Genomic DNA, 24,108 nt, shown 5'->3' with positions numbered 1-24,108 from the left:
AAAGCCCTAATCATAACTCAGTCAGGCCCAGGTACAGAACAGATTACAAACATAATTCAATATCTATTTTTGGAAGTCATAACCATATCAAACTGCTGCAGCCATACCTTCCTGTTTCTTTTATATTTTGTAACCTTTCTTTGGAATCCTGGGTATTTTGATGTTTTCAGGTGTCATCATTAGCTTTTAGACTCTAAGGCATCTGTTTGTTAAGCTTGCGTCCTGCTAGTGGTATGACGGAGCTTGCCTTTAATGCTGGGAGCTACCAAGGAAAGAAGAAAACGATGAAGGAAAATAAAACAGAAAACACCTTCCTCAAGCCTTTCAATTAACCTGTGTGAATACTCTCCTTCAAGGCTTATCCATACTTAAAGAATAACCCCAGGCCAATGCTTAGGGCCTCCCTGGTCTTTTCTGTACCTGTAACTTGCCTCGGGTATGTCTTAATGCTTAGGAATTCTCTCTTTTACACGTTTTGAATGTCCCTGCTTACCCAGAAAAGAGTTTTTTTCATGGTCCTGGGCTTTTCACTGTATATCCTATAGCCATCAGTCTGTTGCCTTGGCTTACTATCCCACAGAATTATGTAGGAGAGCTCAGTGAGTTACCTTCTACATACAGCACATGTTCTGGGATTGTGAGTCCCTCAGGCACCATCATAAAGATTAGGCTAGACATGCATGTTCCCATTATGTTCAAAAAGTACTCTGCTACCTCTGGAACCAGGTATCTGCACTGGAAGCTTGGGCCAGCTCTGTGTTGAGCCAGTGAGGGGTGAGGGAAGGGCCATCCAGGGCACCACAAGATCCTACCGTTTTTAAAAAAAAAAGTATTTTATTTTTTTAAAAGGTACTTAGATTACAAAAAAGTTACATAAAAATATATAATATATTCACATATGCCCCACTCCCCATACCTCCCACCCATCCCCACACTAACAACTTCTTTCATTAGTGTGGTACATTCATTGCAATTGATGAACACATTTTGGAGCATTGCCAATATTTCTCAGGCCTTTCAATGATAGGATCATGTTGTGTGCAAATAGTGAAATTTTGACTTCTTCCTTTCTCATTTGGATGCCTTTTGTATCTTTTTCTTGCCTAAGTGCCCAGGCAAGTACTTCTAACACAATGTTAAATAGAAATGGTGATAGTGGATATCCTTGTCTTGTTCTTGATCTTAGAGGGAAAGCTTTTAGGATTTTACTGCTGTATATGGTATTACATATATGATGTTAACTGTGAATTTTTTATATATACCCTTTATCATGTTCAGAAAGTTTCCTTCTATTCCTATATTTTGCATTGTTTTTATCAGGAAAGGGCATTCTTTTTTGTTGAATGCTTTTTCTGTGTCTATAGAGGTGATCATGTGATTTTTTCTTTTGATGTGTTCATGTGGTATATTACATTGATTGATTTTCTTATGTGGAGCCATCCTTGCATACCAGGGATGAAACGCACTTGGTCATGGTGTATAGTTCATTTGATGCATTGTTTAATATGATTAGCAAGTATTTTGTTAGAATTTTAGCATCCAGGCTCATTAGAGAGATTGGTCTATAATTTTCCTTTCTTGTGACCTCTTTGTTTGGCTTTGGTGTTAGAGTAATTTTGGCTTCATAGAATGAGTTAGGCAATGTTCTTATACTTTCATTTTTTGGAAGAGTTTAAATAGGATTGGTGTTAGTTGTTTTCAGAATATTTGGTAGGTTTCAATTGTGAAGCCATCTGGTCCTGGGCTCTTCTTAGTTGGGAGGTTTTTGATGACTAATTCAATCTTGTTACTTGTGATCAGTCTGTTGAGCTTATCAATTTTTTCTTTCATTAATGTAGGCTGCTTGTGTGTTTCTAGTAATTTGTTCATTTCCTCTAAATTATCCTTCTTGTTGGAATATAATTTTTCATAGTATCCTCTTATGATATTCTTTATTTCTGTGGGGTCAGTGATGATATACCCTTCTTCATTTCTTACTTTGTATATTTGCATCTTCTTTCTTTTTCTTTGTTAGTCTAGCTAAAGGTTTGCTAATTTTATTGATCTTGTAGAAGAACCAGCTTTTAGTTTTATTTTTCTAGTAGTTCTGCCTAATCTTTTTTATTTCCTTCTTTCTACTCTTTATGTGTTAGTTTGTTGTTCTTTTTCTAATTCCTTTAGATGTGCAGTTATGTCTTCAATTTTAGCTCTTCTTTTTGATATGTGCATTTTATGGCTATGAATTTCCCTCTGAATGTAGCTTTTGCTGCATCACATAGGTTTTTATATGTTACATTGCCATTTTGGTTCATTTCAAGGTAGTTACTGATTTCTTTTGTAATTTCCTCCTTGACTAACTGTCTGAGAGTCCGTTGTTTAACTTCCATATCTTTGTGCCTAATCTGGTTCTCTGGCCCTTACTGACTTCCAACTTCATTCCATTATGGTCAGAGAAATTACTTCATATGATTTCAGTCTTTCTGAATTCACTGAGAGCTTTTCTGTGGCCTAGCATGCCATTTATCTTGGAGAATGATCCATGTGCACTCGAGAAGAAAGTATATCCCTCTGTATTTTGTTGTAGTTTTCTGTATAGGTCTATTAGATCCAGCTCCTCTACTGTATTATTCTAAGTCTTTGTTTCTTTATTGATTCTGTCAAGATGTTCTGTCTAATGTTGATAATGGTGTATTAAAGTCTCCCACTATAATATAATTTCTCCATTTAGTTTTTCCAGTCTTTGCCACATGTATGTTGAGGCACCCTGGTTAGGTGCATATATGTTTATGATTGTTCTTGCTTCTTGAAAGATTACCCCCTTTAGTAATATGTAGTGTCCATCTTTGTCTCTTTTTTTTCTTTTTTTCTTATCTTTTTATAAAGATACACAAATCACATAAAATGTTACAATAAAAAATATAAGAGGTTCCCATATACCCCACTTCCCACATCCCCTACTCCTCCCACATCAACAGCTTCTTTCATTAGTATGGTACATTCATTGCATTTGATGAGTACATTTTGGAGCATTGCAACACAGCATGGATTATAGTTTATGTTGTAGTTTACACTCTCTCCCAATCCATTCAGTGGGTTATGGCAGATATGTAATGTCCTGCATCTGTTCCTGCTGCAGGGTGTCTAAGAGTTTACCTCTTGAGGACTGACCTCTATGTCTTTGTATCTTAAAATAGATTTGCATTTCAAAGTCTATTTTGTCTGATATTAGTATAGCTACTTGTATCCTTTTTTGGTTGTTCTTTGCTTGTAAAATTGTTTTCCAGCCATTCACTTTCAGTCTCCTTGAATCCCTGGGTCTAAGGTGGGTTTCTTGTAGACAGTTTATAGATGGGTCATATTTCCCTATCCATTCTGCCAATCTGTGTTTCTTGACTGGCGAGTTTAATCCATTAACATTCGGTGTTCTTAATATCATGGATTTACTTATATTAGCCATATGTCAATTATTTTTATTTCTCTTTTTGTCTTTTTGGCTGTTCTTATACTCTCCTCCAACTCTTTCTCTCCTATTTTTTCCTTTCAATCTGCAACACTCCCTTTAGTAGTTCTTGAAGGAAAGGTTTCTTATTGGCATACTCTCTTAATTTCTGTTTATCTATGAATATTTTGATTTCTCCATCATTTTTTGAATGCCATCTTTGCTGGGTAGAGAATTATTGGCTGGGAGTGTTTTTCTTTTAGCACACCACTGCCTTTTTGCCTCCATGGTTTCAGATGAGAAATCAGCATTTAATCTTATGGAGCCTCCCTTTAATGTGATGGTTCTCTTTTCTCTTGCTGCCTTCAGTATTTTCTCTTTGTCTTGAGTATTGGATAATTTGACAAGTATATTTCTTGAAGTAGGCCTGTTGGGATTTCTACTGTTTGGGATGTGCTGCAGTTCCTGGACATGTACATCCATCTCCCTCAATAGGGTTGGGAACTTTTCAGCTATTATTTCCTCCAACACTCCTTTTCTTCTTCCTCTGGGATACCTATGATGCATATGTTTGAGCATCTTTTGTTGTTTAGATCCCTAAAACTCTGCTGGATTTTTTCTATCTTTTTAGCTAATGGCTCTACTATCTGTTTGATCTCAGTGTACTGTCTTCTACATTGCTCATTCTTTCCTCTCCCTGTTAAAATCTGCTGTTATGTGTTTCTAGTGTTTTTTTGTTTCCTTGGATTGTGCCTTCCATCACCATCATATCCATTACCTTTTTACTTACGTTTACAATTTGTTCAGTATGTTCTCCCAGTGTCTTCTTAATATCCGTAATCTCTTCCTTCACTTGATTAAGTTGGTTCATGATATTTGTTTGGATAGCTCTGAATAGTTTCCCCATGTTCTGCATCTCCTTCTGGTTTTTAGTTTGTTCTTTGGACTGGGCCATGTATTCCAGTTTCTTACTGTGGTTTATAATTTTTTGTTGGTGTTTATCTTGGTCAGTTTATTTAGTTGATTAGTTTCTCTCTCTAGGGTTTTATTTAGTTGCTATTTTTTTGTGTGCTACGTTTTCTCTTTGACACTTTGTTCCTCCTATTCTATTTCCTTGCTGTTTTCTGTGCTCCTTTGAAAGAAAAACATTTGGGCCACAGAAAGGGAAAGAGGTAAGAAGAGAAAAGGATAATAGTAATAAGAAGAGTACAAGGTAGAGAGGAACCATATAAGACACATGAAAATGAATAATTAACTCTTTTAAAAAGTGCAGAGGAATAAAATAAAAAAACTGGGATAAAAATAATGAAATGTAAACTGAATTGTGAAAAATATCTAGAATGGATTAAAAGGCCAGAATGATATGAAGAGAGAGAAAGAAAAAGGAAAAGACAATAAGAAAAAAAAGTTAAAAAAAGAAAACAAATAGTGGAGATGGAAATAAAAACAAGAAAAATTGAAGACTAAACAAAGAGAGGTGGAATGTAAGAACAAAAATGGAAAATAGCAGATAGGAAGATGAAGGAAGGAAAAGAAATAGTGTAGGTAGACAAAATTGTATGCATAAAAAGGGGGAACTAAAGAGGGGGGAAACAGCAAACAAGAAACAGCAGTACCTAATTAAAAAAAAATAAAATGGGGGGTTTGGGGAAGAAAGAAGGGAAAAGTAAAAAGAGAAAAAGAACAAAAAACAAACATTCAAGCAGGCAATCAAACAAAAACTTAGGAAAAACAGCCTTTCCTCTTAGGCGCCAGTGGATCTTCTCAGGCCGCCAGTGTTCATCTGTTACCTTGCAGTCTGTCCTCTGCAGGTTTTGAATCAGTTTTAGTGAATAAACTAAGTTAAATTTAAAGAAAGGAACTTTTAAAAATAAGAATAAGAGACCCAAGAGCATCTAATACAAAAATACTGTGTATGTGTTCCCTGTCCTAAAGTATCAGCTTTGTGTTTAATATCCTGATGGATAGTTCCTTTCTAATCTGTTGATTAGGAGCCTGTCTGTTCCTGCCCCCTGTCTGTTCTTACTTCTTTCTCTCCCAGGGCAGCAGGACTGAATAGCCTGTATGATTGGATGCCCCTTCACCTTTCCTGGTCAGACTGAGTTCCCTTCTGAAATTCAAATGAGACCATGGTATCTGAACTCACTGCAGAGAAATGACTCTCAACCCTCTTCTAGACCTCCCTTTCTTCCCAGGGGACCCTAAGTAGGCTCTTGGAAGGCTATTAAGTGTTTCCTATTGGCAGCCTCCCTTAGGGGAGTTGGGATTTTTTTACTAGTTTTCAACACTGGACTTGTCAAATTGCCTGACTCCACCCTCCCCAAGCCCAAGTTCCTCTTTCCAGGTCTGCTAGGTAAATCTGGCTTGAGGGTGGGGCTCTTTCCAGCCACCAGAGTGAGAAACTCATGGTTTTCCCTTGGGCTTTTTCTCTCTTTGTCCTATTCCTTCCAGATAGACACCCTAAAGCCTCCTACTCTGGGCATTCCCAAAACAGCTCACTCGGGCAGGATCTTGCCCCTTCTTAACAGTTTTTTGCAAGAGAGGTGGTAAGTGCCCACTTAAACCAACACCATCTTGCCTCCTCCCTGAGATCCTGCCACTTTTAATCAGTCTTTTTCTTGATTTGGCACTTAACATTTAACTGCAATTCTTTTACTGTTTTTTGGAGCTTGGAGAAAGATGTTTTGCCATTTCTTGCTGGTTGTTCAAAACTTCTGTAGGGGAACAGAGCCCTGAAACAGCTCACTCTACCATCTGATGGAGGCAGGCACTATATAACTTTATGTCTATTCCTTGTGTTATTGCATTGTCCAGGAAATCTAGTACAATCTTAGATCATAGCTTGTTATCGGTTATACCTGTCTTGTTTCTGACTTAAATATTTAGAGTTTTTCATCTCTAAATATAATTTAGTTTTGATTTATATTAAAGGGCATTTATTAAGAGGCTTACTTATTTGAGGGATTTGGTTTTTAATTAACAGCACTTATTTACATTTTATTTAATTATTTTTGCTCTTATTGGTATGAGTTTTAGAGTTTCCTCTCTTAGTCAATTCATGCAGCAAGTTACACTAACAGATATCCCAATATTGAACCATACTTGCATTTGATGGGGGGGAAAGGAATATCTCTTGTTATATTATATTGTATCCTTTTAATGTACTACTGAGTTAAACTTGTACTACCATGCACATAGTTAAAAAGGAAGCATTTCTGAGTGATTTATTGTTTGAATTTCTGCACATTTATTTATAAGCTCAATTTCATTTTATTAGACTATTTTTAGAGCAATTTTATTTTACAGAAAAATTTTGTAGAATGTACAGAGTTCCCATATATCCCCTCTCCCATACCTACACAGTTTCTCCTAACATTAATATTTTGCAGTTGTGTGGTCCATTTGTTAACAATTGATAAGCCAATATTGAGATATTGAGATATAATTTTAAACTAAAACTTGTAGTTCATGTTAGGGCTCATTCTTTGTGCTGTATAGTTCTAAGGGTTTTAATGTCATGTATCCACCATTATGCTGTCATACAAGTAGTTTCACTGTCCTAAAATGCCCTGTTCTTCACCAGTTTATCCTCCTCCCCTTCCCCAAGACCTGGCAATCACTACTCTTTTTACTCTCCCTATAGTTTTGCCTTTTCCAGAATGCCATGTTATTGGAATCATACAGTAGGTAGCTTTTGAGATTGACTTCTTTCATTTAGCAGAATGTATTTAAATTCCTCCATGTTTTTTTGTGCCTGACTTTCATTTCTTTTTTCTCTCTGTGTAATACACCATTGTATGGCTATACCACAGTTTCTTTATCCATTCACCTATTTAAAGACATCTTGTTTTTTTTCCCAATTTTTGGCAATTAAAAATAAAGCTGCAATAAACACTTAAAATTTTTTTTTAATTTTTAAAGAAGCTTTAGATTACATAACTGTTACATTAAAAATATAAGGGGAAGTGGATTTGGCCCAGTGGATAGGGCGTCCGTCTACCACATGGGAGGTCCAAGGTTCAAACCCAGGGCCTCTTGACCCAAGGGGTGAGCTGGCCCATGCGCAGTGCTGATGCGCACAAGGAGTGCCGTGCCATGCAGAGGTGAACCCCACATAGGGGAGCCCCACACACTAGGAGTGTACCCCATAAGAAGAGCCGCCCAGTGCAAAAAAAGTGCAGCCTGCCCAGAAATGGCGGCGCACACACAGAGAGCTGGCGCAGCAAGATGACCAACAAGAAGAGATACAGATTCTGGGTGCTGCTGACAAGAATACAAGTGGACACAGAAGAACACACAGCGAATGGACACAGAGAGCAGACAGCTGGGGGTGGGAAGGAATAAATAAAAAATAAAATCTTAAAATATATATATATATATATATATATATATATATATATATAAGGATTCCCATAATCTCCACCCTCCCTCACACTTTCCCACATTAACAACTTCTTTCATTAGTGTGGTACATTTGTTATAATTGATGAACACATATTGAAGCATTGCTACTAATTGTGGACTATAGTTTTTATTATATTTTACACTCTGCTCCACACAGTTTTATAGGTTATGATGAAATATATAATGGCTGGTATCTGTCATTGTGATGTCATGCAGGACAATTCAGGTGTCCCCAAAATGCCCCCATGTTATACCCATTCTTCCCTCTCCCACCCTCAGAAACTCTGGTAATCGCTGCCTTTACATCAATGATAAAAGTTCTTCCATTACTAGAATAATAATAAGGTCTATAATTGCTTATGATCAGTCTACTTTAGTCCATTGATCATGCCTCAAAATTGAGAGAGGGCTTAGATCCCACAAGGCAGATGGATGGAACTGTCTTGCTTGCAATTGCAGACTCTCTCTGTTCTTTGGGATGGGAACTATCCATCATCACCTCCTTGTTAGTTGTCCTGGATGAGTTCAGTGAAATGGAGAGTAGGTGTTGCAAATCTCCTGAGATTCAAGGCTCAACTGGCACATGAACAGACCAAAGATTTAAGCCTCTGGGACATTTATTTACCTAGTATAGTACTAGTTATGGGTCCAAATAAAAGGGGCACAAGATCAATGTGTAAGGAAACTATAAATTAGTCTCTTTTACACTGGGGAGCATAAATTCCAGTATAAGGTTTATGGAGAGGATGTCGAATTCCTGAACTTGTCTGCCCTGCTTATAATATCTAGATGTCTCCAAAGCCCTCAGGATCCCCACTATTTACTGTGGTAGTCAGTGAAATGTCCATAAGTGCAATCTCTGAAATGACTTCCTGACTCACTTTGAAATCTCTTAGCCATAAAAATTCATTTGTATTTAATATCTCTCCCTTTTGGTCAAGGTGTTTTTTCAGATGCATTGATAGTTGGTGCTTGGTAAAAATCCCTTGTGCCAGGGAGGCTTATCCCCAGGAGTCATGTTCCACACCCGGGTGAGAGAGGAAGCTAGTTTGTTGACATGCTGAGTTTGGCTTATAGAGAGGCCACTTTTGAGCAACAAGAATGCTTTCAGGAGATAACTCTTAGGGACTATATAATACTAGGCTAAGTTTCAGTTTCACAAGAAAAGCTTCATAAGTAAAATGCCATAAACATTTCTGTGCATATTTTTGTGTGGGTATAATTTTCAACTCATTTGATTAAATTCTGAAGAATGCAATTGCTAGATCTTATTGTATTCCTGTGTTTAGCTTTATAAGAAACAGTCAGACTCTCTTTCAATGTGGTTGTTCCCTTTTGCATTCCCAACAGCAATGAATGAGAGTTCCTGTTGCTCTGCGTATTCTCCAAGATTTGGTGTTGTCAACAATTTCATCTCATAAGAATATTTTTTCCCTCTGATATCCTCTGGTATCAGGGTACAAAATGCAGCTTTATAATTTAATAGCAAGATGTGGTCATATACATGGTGAGAATGGAAATTTAATATGGAGTAGAGAAAACAGTAATTTCAGATGTAAAGCTAACCAGAATTGCTACTTACCTATCAAGATATGTATAATTGGCCAAAAGGCAGCAAGAGTAGCCTGCATTCCTGGCATCTTGAAAAATAGGACAATAGAAAAAAGACGGAAGGTCAGGGAGAGGGAGAGATAGAATACTACAGATGAATTTCATGGTAATACTATCCAGATTTTTCCAAGTTTTTTCAGAATTCCTGACTCCTCCCTGATCTCTGTCTACTGTGAATACATTCCTCATGTGTAGTTGGTAGTAGGTACCCTGATTCCTAATTACCTACCTATTTTTATAAAAGTTTCAATTTTATGTGTAAATCTAATTTTTCCAATCAGTTTATAAAGTCCCAAAACATGGACCATGTGAACCCTTCTCTGAGAATCTGTAACAGTACCTAAAAATATGGGCTGGTCATTAATACTTTGCCTTAAGGAAGCAGGCAGTGGGGTGAGAAGGGAGTATTTAGTAGTTTACCATTTTTCTTACCACTACAGCTAGTTGGCATGTCTTATTTGACAGTGATCTGTATTAACTAGGTTCTTTCTGCTTCCAGGATATTTCCTTTTATGAAAAATGTCTTCTTTCCTTCTTAAATTACACCACTTATTGCTAAAAGGTTACAAAAGATAAGTGGCCTAATGTGGGTCCTTTAACACTGTATCTATTTAAATTTCTAGACTTTGGAATCATTAACAAATAAATTTAACATTCTGACCTTTGCTGCCTGACTCTATTAACTTCACTCTTAGTTCCACCAGCCATTTTTCATTCTGTGTCTTTAGTATCATATTTCTAAGAATCTACGATGGTTAATATCAGACCCCGAGAATTTATTACCGATTCGTTTTCATTGGAATGGGATCATATTTCTATTTGTTTATTTTGCTTAAAACTAAGGTTTATTTCTTATTCATTAATGTCTGTAGAGGGATGGCTGGGGGCTTTCCATGTCATTCTTATTCAAGGTGATAGAATCCCTACTACCGGGGACATTGCACTGCATGGTAGGGAGAAGGGAATGTGGTGAATTTTGTGTACAGATATAATGGCTGTAGACTGGAATGACAATAGCATTTCCACTCATGTGCCAATGGCCAAAACTAATAAAGGATCATGTTTACCTTCAAACAAAGGTAAGGAAATATATTGCTAACATGTGTCCCAAAGGAGAAAAACCAGATATGAATAGGCATCCGGCTGTTCCATGTGACAATTAGCAACCAGAATTCAGCACTCTATGGTTCAGATTTATGCTTATAGTCATAAAAAGATTGTTTTATAACTTCCTTTTAGACTCAATGAATCAATGTTGTATTTTGGCATTTGTCAGAAAGATGTAGTCTGTCAATATGATTTTAGGTCATTTGAAACTTTTTTTTTTACTGGTTGGTTGCTTGCAAGTTTTTATTAATTTTAAAATTTTAAAATGATGCATTCCTTGGCAGGTTAAGGGATTCTTGATTTGCATCTCTGAGGTCTTCTTTCTTAGTACAGTTTGTATTCATAAGCTTCATGTTGATTTTTATGTTTATTCATTCTAAAATAAAGAATTATCAATCCAGTGGAGGTAACAATGTTGGAAAATCTTCCAACCCTCTCAATCTTTCTGGTACTCTCAATCTTTCTGGGTCCCTGCAGATTAGATTACTCAAAGAAGATGAATTCCTAGATGGATTCTAGATATATATTAGTAAGAACACAGGTAGGGTTTCTACAATCAGGCCACATTCAGGACAGATAATTTCACTGGTTCTGTAGTCCTTCACTGAAATTGAATCAGGATGATTTGGAAATACAACTCTTGGAATAGCATCCAAACAGCTGGTAGACATCACCTTCACAGGCACCGTGGTTCCAGCAACAACCACCACACAGAGACCAAGAAGAGATTGTGGCCCATATTTCTGTTTTGACTAGTCCCCTACTTTTGTTTTGTTTTGTTTTAATTTAAATATATTTATATCAAATTTTAAAAAACACATTTATTATGTATTGCCTATTTTTTTGCAAAGTTTTAAAATTAATTTTAAAACAACTCAAAGGAATGTATTACTACAGGAGTGCCATCTAATTTCCAGGTGACTTTACAACCTAACTTTACAAATGCTTCTCATTCTTTAAGATGGTGCATGCATGGGCAGGGCCATTTGTGTCATAGACCAATTCATTGTGTGAACTTGAAAAAGTCTCCCGCTCTGAGTGAAAGTTATAGAAGTGCCCTTCTGGGCACATACTGGATGGCACAGCCTATAAGAGGAGCATGGGCTGGATTTCCCTACTTGCTCCCTTGGAGAGGTGGCTTCTTGCTTGACCTCTTTTTGTGTATGTGGGACACTATCACAATTCTTCCTGCATCTTTATTCTCTTTCAAGTGTTCATCAAATATATGCTCTGAAACTCTTTATTCTCTAGCTTAATATCTGGGTCAGAATTGAATTAATATAATCACATAAATTCAATTATGTATTTATTCAGTATTTACTGAAAGTTGACTCTGCTTGTCCCTATTCTAGGGCTGGAATTAACAGGATGAGTAGATAAAAGAGGGCACTTGCTTTTGTGGACTCTGTATTGCAGTGAAGCTTTAACTCAATTCTTGGATTATATTTTAAATATCTTTGCAGCCTGTGGTTGTGGGTCAACCGTTTCTTTCAAACTGCTTATTGCAAAAAGTCCTGCATTGTGTATTGTGTGTGTGTGTGTGAAAACATGCTAATAATCACTCTTGGTTAGAGGAAATAACTCAGTCCTAACAATAGGTTTTTGCAACTTAATTGTGAAAGAGAAGAAATACAAATTTAATGAAGAACATCATCTATTTTCTGAATAGATGTGAATATAGGAGTGATTGAAGTATGATAGTATTAATGTAGGATTTTTTTTTAAACCTACAGGCAGCATAAATGAGTGGATTAACATCAGGATGACAGGGAATTCTTGTCTTGATTCTTCTGCTATCTGTGTGATTTTAGATAATTCATGTAACCACTCTAAGCTTTGGTTTCCTCCTTTGTAAAAACAGCATATCATATGTGATATCATTATGACTTTATCCATTCTAAGATTCCATGAAGGGGAAGGATGTTCTAGACAGGCTACCAATTTCTTCAGGATCTGACTGGTTCCTCTGTGAGACCTTAAGTTGTTGAAAATGTCCTCAGGCTGTGCAAGTGTCAACTCAGTAACGTATTAATTCTGTTTTCTCTCAAAATGCAGCAGGAGCCATCCTTTTTTTTTTTTTTTTTTTTTTTTTACCATTTTGAGGGTAAAATGAGAAATTAACTAATAGGCCAAAGGTGTCTTAACTAAAATAAAGTGGTTCTCAAGATAAATATGTAAGAGAGAAGGATTGGTGTAATAGGAGTCTGCGTCCTGTTTGTATTTTGGGGACCAGGTTGGTGACAGCATGGCCCTGGATAGCTAATGCTGATGGTCCTCAGCTGAGCTGTTTCATCTCCGTCTACAATGTGCCCCCATAGGTAGCCCCTATTGTGACAAGGTGAGTCTCTCTACTTTAAAGATCTTGAACTGCCGAAGGTCTAAATATTATCTGAAAAACTAACTACAACTCATCCACCCCACCCCACACCCCCAAGTGGTAGCCTAGTAAACATGACTATTTAAACAATATGTGATAGAGCACATCAACTAATACAGTTTATATGTTAAAAAACAACAGTAGCAAAATAATTGTTGCAACTCAATTGCTTTTTATGGATGAAAAATGTGAATTTGAAAAGCTCAACTCACTTGCCTTTTAAAAATAGGTAATAACAATTTCAGAATTAATGTTTATTTACATTTAAGAATCCACAAATATCTCCATGCTGCTTTCAATATAAAATCTTCTCACTGTACCTTTTGATGAAATGATTACTGTTATAACATTATTTTTGATGTGCTCTCTCAATAAGACTTTACAGAAGATAATTGCTGTTTTAAAATGTATGTCATTGTCTTTTTTATCTAATCTATTTTCCCCTGATTATATATGTACATGTAAAAAATTAAAGAGAATGTAGTTTCTCAAAACAGCTTTTTATAATGTTACTGCTATTTAAGCAAAAGAAAATATTCATAAATTCTACCACATATCAGCTGTTTTTAGTTGTTTGTGCCCTCCACAAGCATCAGAAGCCTATGAGAAAATGCATATATTATTGGTGAATGTATTTTCACTTGCTTATTGCACCGAAAATAAAAACTTCTAGATTCCAACTTCAAGTAAAACATGGGTATTGAGAATTACTGGAGTTAAACTGAAAAAGATAGATAGCTCATGGCCATGGAAATGTGCAATGAATCTGAGAATTTCAGAGCCTTAAGCTGGGAAAGTTGAGTGTGGAAATGAAGAGGGCAAACTGTGTACTCACACTGGGTTCAAATCTTACCTCTGCCATTAATTAAGTATAGACTCCTGGAAAATTTTTTAAAAATTTCAGTTGTCTCACTGGAAACTGGAGCTCCTAGTAGTACTTACCTCATATGGTTATGCTCATTAAATCAGGTGATATTTATACATTGCTTGGCATACCAAGTGATCAGCAAATGTTATTATTATATTCTAGCCTATGCATTCTGAGTGGGTATGATATTGCCCCCAAGGGAACAAAAATTGTTATCTTGGGAGTGAAAATATCTTATTCTTTTTATATATAAAGCACTAATATATGTACCGTATATTGGGGAATTGAAGGACACACTCAGCAGCCTTCTCCCCGCCCTCCCCTCTCTCCCTCCTTTCCTACCTCTTGCTTGTTCCTCTGAAAGTGTTTATGCTTCCACTCTTATTTGTTTGCATGTGTGTGTTTGTTATGTTTCCATCTGTGTTTGTTTTCATGAAAGGGTTTGGTATGTTTCTATTTGTGAAAGATACTACAGGCAGCCAGGGAAGCTGTTAAAACTTAATCAGTCCTAGTTGCTTGCCTGGGCGCAGTTTGGTCACTGCAGAGCCCCCTCCCCCTGGAGCGTTTAAAAGCTCAGAACACTCTGCAGGGGCCCCTCATCTCCAGTGCAGAGAGGCATGTGGAGCTGCCATCCATCGACCATGGCCTGAGCCGTTGCCCTCTCCAGGGAACTCTGCAAGCTGGGATCTTTTCCTCTGCTCTTTTGGACCCTTTATGCTGTGCAAGCAGTAAAGCATTATTTGCTGTGAGTCAGTGTTGTGCCTGAGCCTGTGTTCCCACAACTCACCATATAGCAACTTGTTCCAAAAAGATGTATGGTATACTTCTGGTATGACAATGTCATAGAGGGGGGAGAAATGATTAGGGAATAAATATTTACAAACGCTCCTTTGGAAGGTGATGATGAAACAAGGCTGAGAAACACTATCTAGACTAGTCTATTTTACTGAAGTTCAATTGCTCAGAGACTTGCTCAATTCACAAGTAGAGGTAGATGCTCAGTTTAATTAATTTTTTAATGATAGTATTTCTCCAACTTGCTTTTGAAAATCAAACTTCATAAATTACTCAGTAGAGTGGCTTCTCAATGTGCTAATCAATAAGATTTTTGAAAATATAAAGTCTCACTGTACCCTCTGCTAGCCTCTTCCCAGTTCTGACCTAATACTTATGTTTGGTCTCTGTTAGGCATAGTTGGTTCAGTCATTTCAGGAGCTACTAATTTAGACTATTGGCCTTGACATAGTGAAGTGGTGTACAATATGGGATTTGTAATATGTGAATGGACCTTGGAGGAAGGAGCTTTCTTTCAGTTTTGCAAAGAATGGGCTTTAGTTTGTAAATTTTGTCTTACTTCTAAAAAATGACAATGCAGTTTCTCGCATTGTGCGAGAAAGGATGTGCTATTCTGCATTGAAAACAGTTTTTATGCGGGTCTCCTTCTTGTCACTGCTTTGGAACTTAGTGAATCTCATGAATCTTCCTTTGAAGGTACTTCAACATGTTCAGTTTAATGATTTGCAAGGTTAAAGTAGCATATGCTGTGAAGGACATCAGGCACCTTGAAGCCTTCATTATCTCTTCCTTTAAAGGCAAGATGGTGTATATATTTATATTTATAGTTCTTTCCTGGACTTCTTTCTTTGTCACATACTTTCCCATTTGTTCTTTAGTCCCTTAGAAAGAGCTCTAAAGTTGGGAATTTGTATTGTTCTTGGAAAGTTGTTATTTTAGAGCATATGGACTTCCCCTTCTTGTCCCTTTTAAAAATTTCCATTCAGGTATTCCTAGGTTGGGATAGCCACCTTCTAAACCAACACAGATGAATGTGTGACTTGCATGAGTCTTTTGACAGCGTGTTTTGTCACCACTTCGGAAATACAGATGACTCAGCTCTTCTTTCCTTGCCTTCCTCCTCACTCTTCATACTAAATCTTTCAGTTTCCTCCACTTAGACATCTTTATTTCAACGATGGATTTTTTTTTTTTAAACATCTTTCTTCCTCCCAGTTCTTGACCAATGGCCTTAGGGATATTTTACTATCACCTATTCTTTCCTCAGTTGGTGGGTATATGGTTGTAAAAGAGTTAAGAATTGTTCCAGGGATAATACTTGTGCCTGTGGGAAGGAGAGTTTCCCACCCATCTGGAAAACCTTTACCATTTGAAAGCTTTCTTACTGGCTTCCTCCCTCATTCTTTGTTCTTCAAGCAAATCTTAACAAGTGGGGAAAGTCAAGGCAAACTCACTATAGTTCCTAAGGGATGGCCTTAAATCTAAATTTTAAGAGGAAAAAAGTCATTGAAGACTAATTTCATTTTCTCCCTCAATTCTTTAAATCTTTCAGAATCACCACAAAATTAACTACCAGGCTCCTCATCTCCCTTTAATGACACCTGCTTTTCCTGAGGTTTAATCTTTAATGTTGATATTTCTAAACCTACCTACCACACTCCAAAAACATTTTTGGAAGTAGACACAATGTCCAATTACTTTTTTGTTTTCCTGATTCATTATTATTACAACAGATTTTTTTCTATTATATTTTTTAGTTGGAAATACAGAATCACAGTATAGTGTGCTATTAAAGGACGTAGACTTTCAAGAACCATGGACTTGAGTTTCCCTTGATAGCCTTGTCATTTTAGGCAAATATTTTACATAGTTATTTCATCTATACAATGGGAATGATAGTTGCCTCAGATTGGTTGTGATTGATTAAATGAGAAATTGCATTTAAGTACTTAGCACGATACCTAGAACGAGTGGGCTGTCAGTATTCACTATATTACTTACATTAATAATTTAAACGAGCATTTGAGATTACTTACAGGAAGATTTGCTCTCATTTAGGTCATGTCGTGTTTTTGTGAAAATGAACTCCAGATTGCAAAGTGCTAAGAATGAAGAGGACTCCTGGACTAAGACATTTTTAAAGGTTTTCGAGGCTGCACTTCCCTGACATTACATAATTCTCCCATTGACATCTCTGGAGATAACTCTTTTCTCTTACCTGCCTTTCTGCCTTTTCATTTTTCTGGTCTGACCACTTCCCCTTCTCTCACTTATCTCCTTTCCCTTCTCTTTCATCAATAATGATATTTTTAACTTTTGTAGAAGTGTAAAAGCTGCCATAGGTCAGTTCTTTCCATTCTTTCCATAGCTCTTAGCTGTAAGTCTGAGAAACAATCAGAAATTAATTCTCCAAAGAGGAACATTTGGAGGGAAAATATGGTGATAGAAATATATTGATATTGGTTGATGTGGTGATGTTTATTCCCTAATAATGTATCTTTTACATTACTTTTTAAAGTAATGTATTACTTTACTTTGATTACTTTTTAAAATAGTATACCTGTTTCATTTATTTTGCCTTCATTTTTATTTTTACATTTTGTCTAATGTTGTTACTCTGTATCATTAAAAAATTGCTAGTTAGTAGGCATTTTCTAATTGGCTTTGTGAAATGAGTGAAATCTGAATCTTTGACATGTGGCCAAATTTCACACAATTATTTCTAATTGTAGGGATCTTTAGATATTAAAATTTGCTGTGCATACACGTGCATCATCCTACTAAATTGTATTGCATGGTACTTTGCCAAGAGAGTCACAATATGGCTAAAATTAAGCTTTATTAGGGATAATAGGATGAGATGTGATTTAATTCTTGAAGCTGCCCATAAGTACTAGAAGACAGATTTTCTTTTATTCTCTCCAATAAGTTAAAAGAATGACATATTATTTTGCAACTCCCAGTGGCAAGAGGCAGCTGAAATAATACATGAGGTTTTTTGAAGGAAAATAGCTTTATGTTTAAAATTGTAATATTATTTATCTTTCCCCTTCAACCATTTGACTTCTTCAGTCTCTAGAAGAGGCCTATTTATTTTAGGAGTAAGGTGGATTGAATTCTTGCCAAGGCAGTGTACTCCCTAAATGAATATGTCAGAGGCAATATTGTATCTCAAAAATCATTTAGAAAGCACATTTTTACATAAGTAGGCCCTTTCATTAGTTTTGAATTAAATTTTAGCAATTGCCGTTTCTATTATTGTTGTACCTTGGAGAGTCCTAGACTAGGGGTCCTGAGTCCTTGAGTGAGAATTCCTTTTGAGGTTTACAGTGCCTGCATTTGATTTGGAAAATTGAAATGCATATAACTTCTTATCTGAACTTCTTTATGGGGCTTGATGTTATTCTAAAAATGAAATATCTCATGTAAAATCACTTGAAGATGGGAATGTGTGGTGTGTAAAACTTAGGTACCTCTCAGATAGAAAGCAGACCAGGCAATCCAAGTTTTGCAAAGTTTTGCAGTTTGAGGAAATTAGCATTATCTTTTTTTTTTTTTTTTTTGTCATCTCTACCTCCTTAAAAATACAGGAGAAAAGAAAAATCATTATTTGGGGACTAATTCCTCAACTGTCTTCAAGGCATTCTTTCTGGCCAGAAGGTAAAATAAGCTCCCTTATGTCATGGCATAATTATCTCAAATGCTTTCCAAATTTTGAAAGAGTGACTTGATTTTTTCATGAAATAATAGTATAAAAAAGAATAAGAAAATACGTTTGGCTCCTCAGATGACTTTTTAAAGCAAATATAACTCACTTTTTTAACTAGTAAAGGATATGTATTTATTAATTATAGTTAAATATTATTATGCACCTTCATTTTAAGTTTATTTCGAGGATTTGAAAAGCATCAATGTCTAGATCTTACAAAATGGCCATCACATTGGGAGGGGAAAAATGTATTCTTATTGATTCCATGCAAAATTGATTTATTTCTGTGTTAATTCAAATTAGGTTGGCTTAGAGCTTGATTTAGTTTTAAAGAATAAAATGTGAAGGTACTCATTTTTCTTTGCAATGGCAGTCACTTGCTAATGATCAACAACAGACATTTTTCTTCTTAATTATAATTCATCTTAACTAAATGTATATATTCATCTGAAATCTTTGTGCCATTAAGAAAAATCATGAACTTTGTACATTTCTAGAATTAAGAACAGGTGTTTATATTAAAACAATTAAAAAAAATTTTTTTTACCTTCAACATATCACCTACCCAGCACATTTTCCTACTTGATAATTAACATTCTGTTCATGGAGTAACTCATTATTTAAGGAGACATTGCAATCATTAGTATCCATTTTGGCATTGCTTATAAGGCAGGTCAATTTAATAATTTCATTTTGCAAATGACAGGTTCCAGGTTAGGCATAAAAACATCCAAAATATTAATGACTATTTCATATGTCCAGTTACTTACAATATTGTCATATATTCCTTAGCATTTAGGAAGATACTGTTATGCAGTTATGCCAGTTTACCCTAGTTAGATTATTTTGATTCTAATACTTTGGGACCATGAGCGCTCTTTATAGGTACTACCATTGCTGCTTCTGAAGCCAGAATAACTTAGAAGACCTCAGTTACTACTTCTCTGGCCAGGCAATTGGTGAATGCAGAAATGGTGAAGTGATCTGAAAGGCAGCTGGAGAAAGTGGGGCAAGCATGGGCTTGCACTTGTGGAGGCAACCAGTTCGAGCAGGAACTCATTGCATTAGACAAGATAGAGTTTCTTACTAGAAATATAGTGGTTTAAGTGAGTGGGTTCAGAGAAAGAATGCAGGTGAGTAGAAGATCAGCAAATTCTTACTACAAGCAACGTGGTTGGAGTTTGATCAAAGAAGCATGAGCGCTCAAAGAGTGAACTGATAGACAAGTCAACTCTTTTATGCCCAGGTAATGCCTCCCACCCCGAGATAATTTTATTACAAAGAGAAGAGTCAAAAATAGCCATTTGAAGTGGAGTAGATGTGGTCTTACTACCTCCTTCCTGGGGGAGGTCTGGGAGAGGTTTGGAGGAGTTTTCTAATAGCAAAGGAGAGGGGAGAGGACTTTGGTTTCATTACATCGGACCTGCAGCTTTCTTTGGTACCTCAGATCTGTTTTGTGTCTCTAGCTGCCTCTATTTGTGGTCATGTGGCTCATTAAAAAAAAAATCCTTGGTACAAACGATTTCATCTGTTCTGTCTGATGCTTTCAACCCATGGGAGGAAAACACTGGTGGAGGTGAGCCAGCAACTGGGATTCAGCAGACAAGGCTCAGGCTTTGCTCTGCCCTGGACTTGCTGAACAACCTTGGAGAAACCACGTGACGTCTTAAGAACTCAGTTCTCCTGTAAAGCTGATGAATTGAGCTAGATGAGCTCTAAAGCTGCCTTCTAACTCTAACCATCAATAGGCCTAGAAATATCCTGTGTTCCCTTTTCTCAGGAAGACGACTGCCTAAGTGGTCTGAAGTTGGTAAGTGCTCTGTGACTTATGATTTATTTCTAGAACAAATGTAGCCCAAGGGGTCTGTGATAAAGATGGGTTGAACTAAACACATTGATTCAATGCGTAAATGAAGCATCTCAGACATGTCGCCTGGGAACAGAAGAATTTATTGATATGGATTAAGATCCACTGTCTGTCAAAGCAGCAGGTGCTGAAGAAGCATGACTGCTATGACAAATGGCCTCACTCCCACTCCTGGACTTCAATTATAGCATTTAGGAGCCCCCAGGGAAGTCCCTTCCTATTCTCCAGCATTCCATGCCCCTTCCTACTTTCAAAGCTTCTCTAAGGAGCACCATTAGCCCTAATGTCCAACAGTCAACTAACTGACAGTTAAATATTTAGCAAAGGGCCACTATGGGGGCTTAACCCCACAACCCCCAATATTCCTTAACAGCTCTCCAAAAACATACCTGTGAAAAAATAATATTCTTGACAAACTCAGCTTTAGGACAAGTTCCCCAGCCCCTTTCCAACCATATTGCCACGCTATAACCTTTCCTGCACAGCACATTCTAGAGCTTCTAGCAGATTTAGCCTCCTGTGTGCCTGGAAGGTGCTCTGGCTGATTGAGGAGTTCCAGCTGTAGGCCCAGTCTCAAGTAGGGGCAGCAGTTCCCTGCTGGGTGTTGGAGAGGAGGGATTTGGGAATTTTTCGTTACTGATCATCAGATGGTTAAAGTCTGGTGTTACAGGGAGACAGCCTGGCAAAGGAAGGAGTGGTGGCAGTAGCAGATTTCCTGCCTTATCATTCAGGCTCAAGGACTCATGCATGATTAGTATGGGCTAACAATGAAATATGGGTTCCATGAGGATGAAGATGTGCCAGTTGTACCCTCTATTGTGTCTTCAGCATCTACCACAATTTTAGCACACAATAGGCACTTAATAAATGTGTAGGGTGAATGATCACTGATAAGTTCACATAGTTCAGTGGTTAAGAGCAAGGCTCTGGAGCCAGACTGCCCAGATTCAAATCCTAGCTCCACTGCTCATTAGCTGGAAACTGGAGTTAATATTTTTGTTCCTCAGTTTCCTCATTCTTAAACTGGAGATTATATTACAAAGGGAAATTACACAGGTTAAACAAATTGATATTCATAAGAGACTTATACCAGTGCCTGGCATGTTCTATAAGTGTTTATTGAATAACTAAATCAGTTTACATGGCCCACTTTCTTTTCCATCATCACCATGATTTTGCTTTTGGAACTGAAGTTTGGGTTTGTGAGAACACACACTAACAATCATGAGCCCACACCCAGACTTGCTTCTGCCTAAGACCTACAGCCATGCAGCTTTCTACTTATGTGACCCTCTGAAGCATCTCTTCTCATCATCCCTACTTTGAGACTACTTACATCAGTTTTCTAGACTGAGAGCTCCTTGAAAGCAGACAACCCGCCAAGCGCATTGTAGTGGGCTTTGGAGGGAATGCACGGTTTACTCCAAGACTGTTTTGTGTGTCTTGTCTCCTCACTCCTCTGGAGGGAATCACAAACCCCTTCCCCATCTGAAGCTCTTCTTCTTCACCCACTGTTCATCAGTTCCTAAAATGTACCCTCCCTTCTGCTGACTCTAGCCTTACTATCCCACTGGTTATCATTGCCAGCTGAAGCTCTACTTAATCACCACCTCTCCTCAGCCCCCTCAATTAGCCCCTTTTGCTTTCCCCAATATCAGTGCTCTCCTTTCCCTGTCACCTCCACATGACTTTCGATCTTTGACATTTATCTTGGCAATCTTACTTTGCCTCTGCCTTTTAAGTTAGGTCAAATCCTTTTGGTAAACTGAAATATTAATTGCAAATATGTAAATTATTATCATTTCCCTCTGCAGGTTTTTTTTTGTTTGTTTTTAATTTCACCCACAAGAGCACCTCAAGCTGCCTCATTGTCTGATAGGAACACTTTTCCCCTCCTGAGTTGCAGCTTTTTTATGAGGATATTTTAAAATTTTGCTGTTTCTTTGGTTTGTGTTCAAAGTTTTCCTAGTCAAAGCTGTGATTTATTGTCAACTTTGCCAGGTTTAATTGGCTTACATATCCTGGTGTAAAGCGTGCCTTAGTTTACCAGGCTGCTATAACAGGTGTCACACAACTAGTTGGCATAAGCAATGGGAATTTATTGGTTCATGGTTTGGGGGCTCGGGGAAGTACAAAATTGAGCTGTTGGCAAGGTAATGCTTTCTTCCCAAGTCTGTAACATTGTAGTGCTAGCTCCAGCCATCCTGGGGGTTCCTTGGCTTGCACCCCGTCTTGTATCACATGGCAATGCCCTGTCCTCTCTCTTTCCGTTCTGTTGCCTTCTGGCTTCCTGCTCCTTTCCATGGCTTTCTCTGACTATGTCTGAATTGCTTCTGCTTATCAAAGACTCTAAGAATCCACATTAAGATCCAGCCTTATTCATTTGGGCCACACCTTAACTAAAAATCACATCTTCTAGAGACTTATTGAGAATGGGTTCGCATCCACAGGGTTGCAGATTAAGATGAAGAACATGTCTAAGCTGGGGACATAGTCAACCTACTTCAGTGACAAAGAAGCATGGATGGTATAAGTGGCTATCCAGCCTTCTCTCTCCAGCCTCTGCCTTTCTAGTGTACTTAAAGAGACAGGAATGGCATATGGGAAATATTTAGAGGTGAGTACATGCTGGTTCATAGATAAAAACTTAGGCCATTTGCTCGCTGACTCTGAATTGCTATAAGGCCTCCCTTAGCATGGGGCCACTTGGTGCAAGTGTAGTTCCTTAGGCATCTGGTTGTACTCTGACTGTGTAGTTTTCTGGTACTACCGTCCTAGCTCCGCTTATTTGTCATCTCCCCAAGGACTGAGATCATGACTTTTTTTCTTCATTTGTGCATTTTCAAGGTGCCCCTGATAGGTCTGCATACAGAGGGGCCCTTGGGGAGAGCCACCGATAGACAAATGGCCCTTCACCCTGACGTGACTTGGGGCTGGCCCGCTTTGGTACAGGGGCACGCTGGGAAGAGATGGAGGCTTCTGGTTTTTCTGTCCCTGTGGCTTCTCACACACTGCTTTATGCTTCCGGGTAGCTCACTGATGAAACTGATTTCCAGGGGCCAGTTCCACAGTCACACACCCCCATTTTTCTTCTTATTCTGAGAACCATTTTTCTTGTGAGCCTTCAGGAGCGCTACCCCTCAGGGGAGTCACAGCAGTAGATTGGTTATGCTAAACACCCCACCTCAGGGGTTCAATTTTGATATTTTCACAGCGACCCCGTCATTTATAGTCAAGATAGACTTATCTTGAAACTTCACGAGGCCACTTAATATTTTTTAAGTCATCACTCTACATAATTTGTACCTATGGCATTTCCAGCCCTCTCTCAAATTCCCTGGGAATACTCTGAAGCAGGAAAATCAAGTGCATGTCCTTTGTCACTGTCGTTTTTGCCTTTCCTCATCCAAAATGTTAAGCACTGAATATTTGAATGTGCCAGTGTTGTGTTTGTGTATTATCTCTTTAACTGCAAAGCGGCCACACAAAGTGATGGTAATGATGTCCATAGACTGTGATATGAGCCACTATTTTTATTTTGTCTTTAGTCTCTAGACCTGTGGAAAAGACATTATGTGTGGGACCTGCCCCTTCAGCCTCTCAGCTCTGCAATATCCCTTGCTCTACGGACTGCCTAGTATCTTCCTGGTCAGCCTGGGGCCCGTGCATGCACGAAAACTGCCGAGATCCTCAGGGGAGGAAAGGTGAGTGCTTTGTGTGTGTGTGCTTTGTTTACTTCCTGTGTACACATGTTTAGCCTATTAGCAGGGAATCTGGTGTACACACAGTTAAGTAGCTGATTAAGCCTGCTTAAGAAAATACCTGCTTTTAAAATTTGGATAACTAGCTCAAGCTGCATCACATTCAGTTGTTAAGGAAACAATTGGGAACATTTCTATGGCACACAGAATTTGCCTTTGATTGACCTTCCAATTAGATGCATAGCTGGTAA

The 24,108-nt window shown here is 37.7% G+C and overlaps 1 protein-coding gene across 2 annotated transcripts in view; it reads left to right on the top strand.

The window, feature by feature from the left end:
- THSD7B (thrombospondin type 1 domain containing 7B) overlaps positions 1-24,108 on the top strand; it is an 882,043-nt gene that overhangs the window by 390,886 nt on the left and 467,049 nt on the right. For both annotated transcript variants that reach the window (XM_058301029.1, XM_071216471.1), the window contains one exon: positions 23,705-23,860. In XM_058301029.1, coding sequence (XP_058157012.1) covers positions 23,705-23,860 — 156 coding nt within the window. The remainder of the gene's footprint in view (positions 1-23,704; positions 23,861-24,108) is intronic.

Source organism: Dasypus novemcinctus, chromosome 7 (assembly GCF_030445035.2).
Source record: "Dasypus novemcinctus isolate mDasNov1 chromosome 7, mDasNov1.1.hap2, whole genome shotgun sequence".
NCBI lineage: Eukaryota > Metazoa > Chordata > Mammalia > Cingulata > Dasypodidae > Dasypus > Dasypus novemcinctus.
This window is presented reverse-complemented; position numbering and strand designations above follow the sequence as displayed.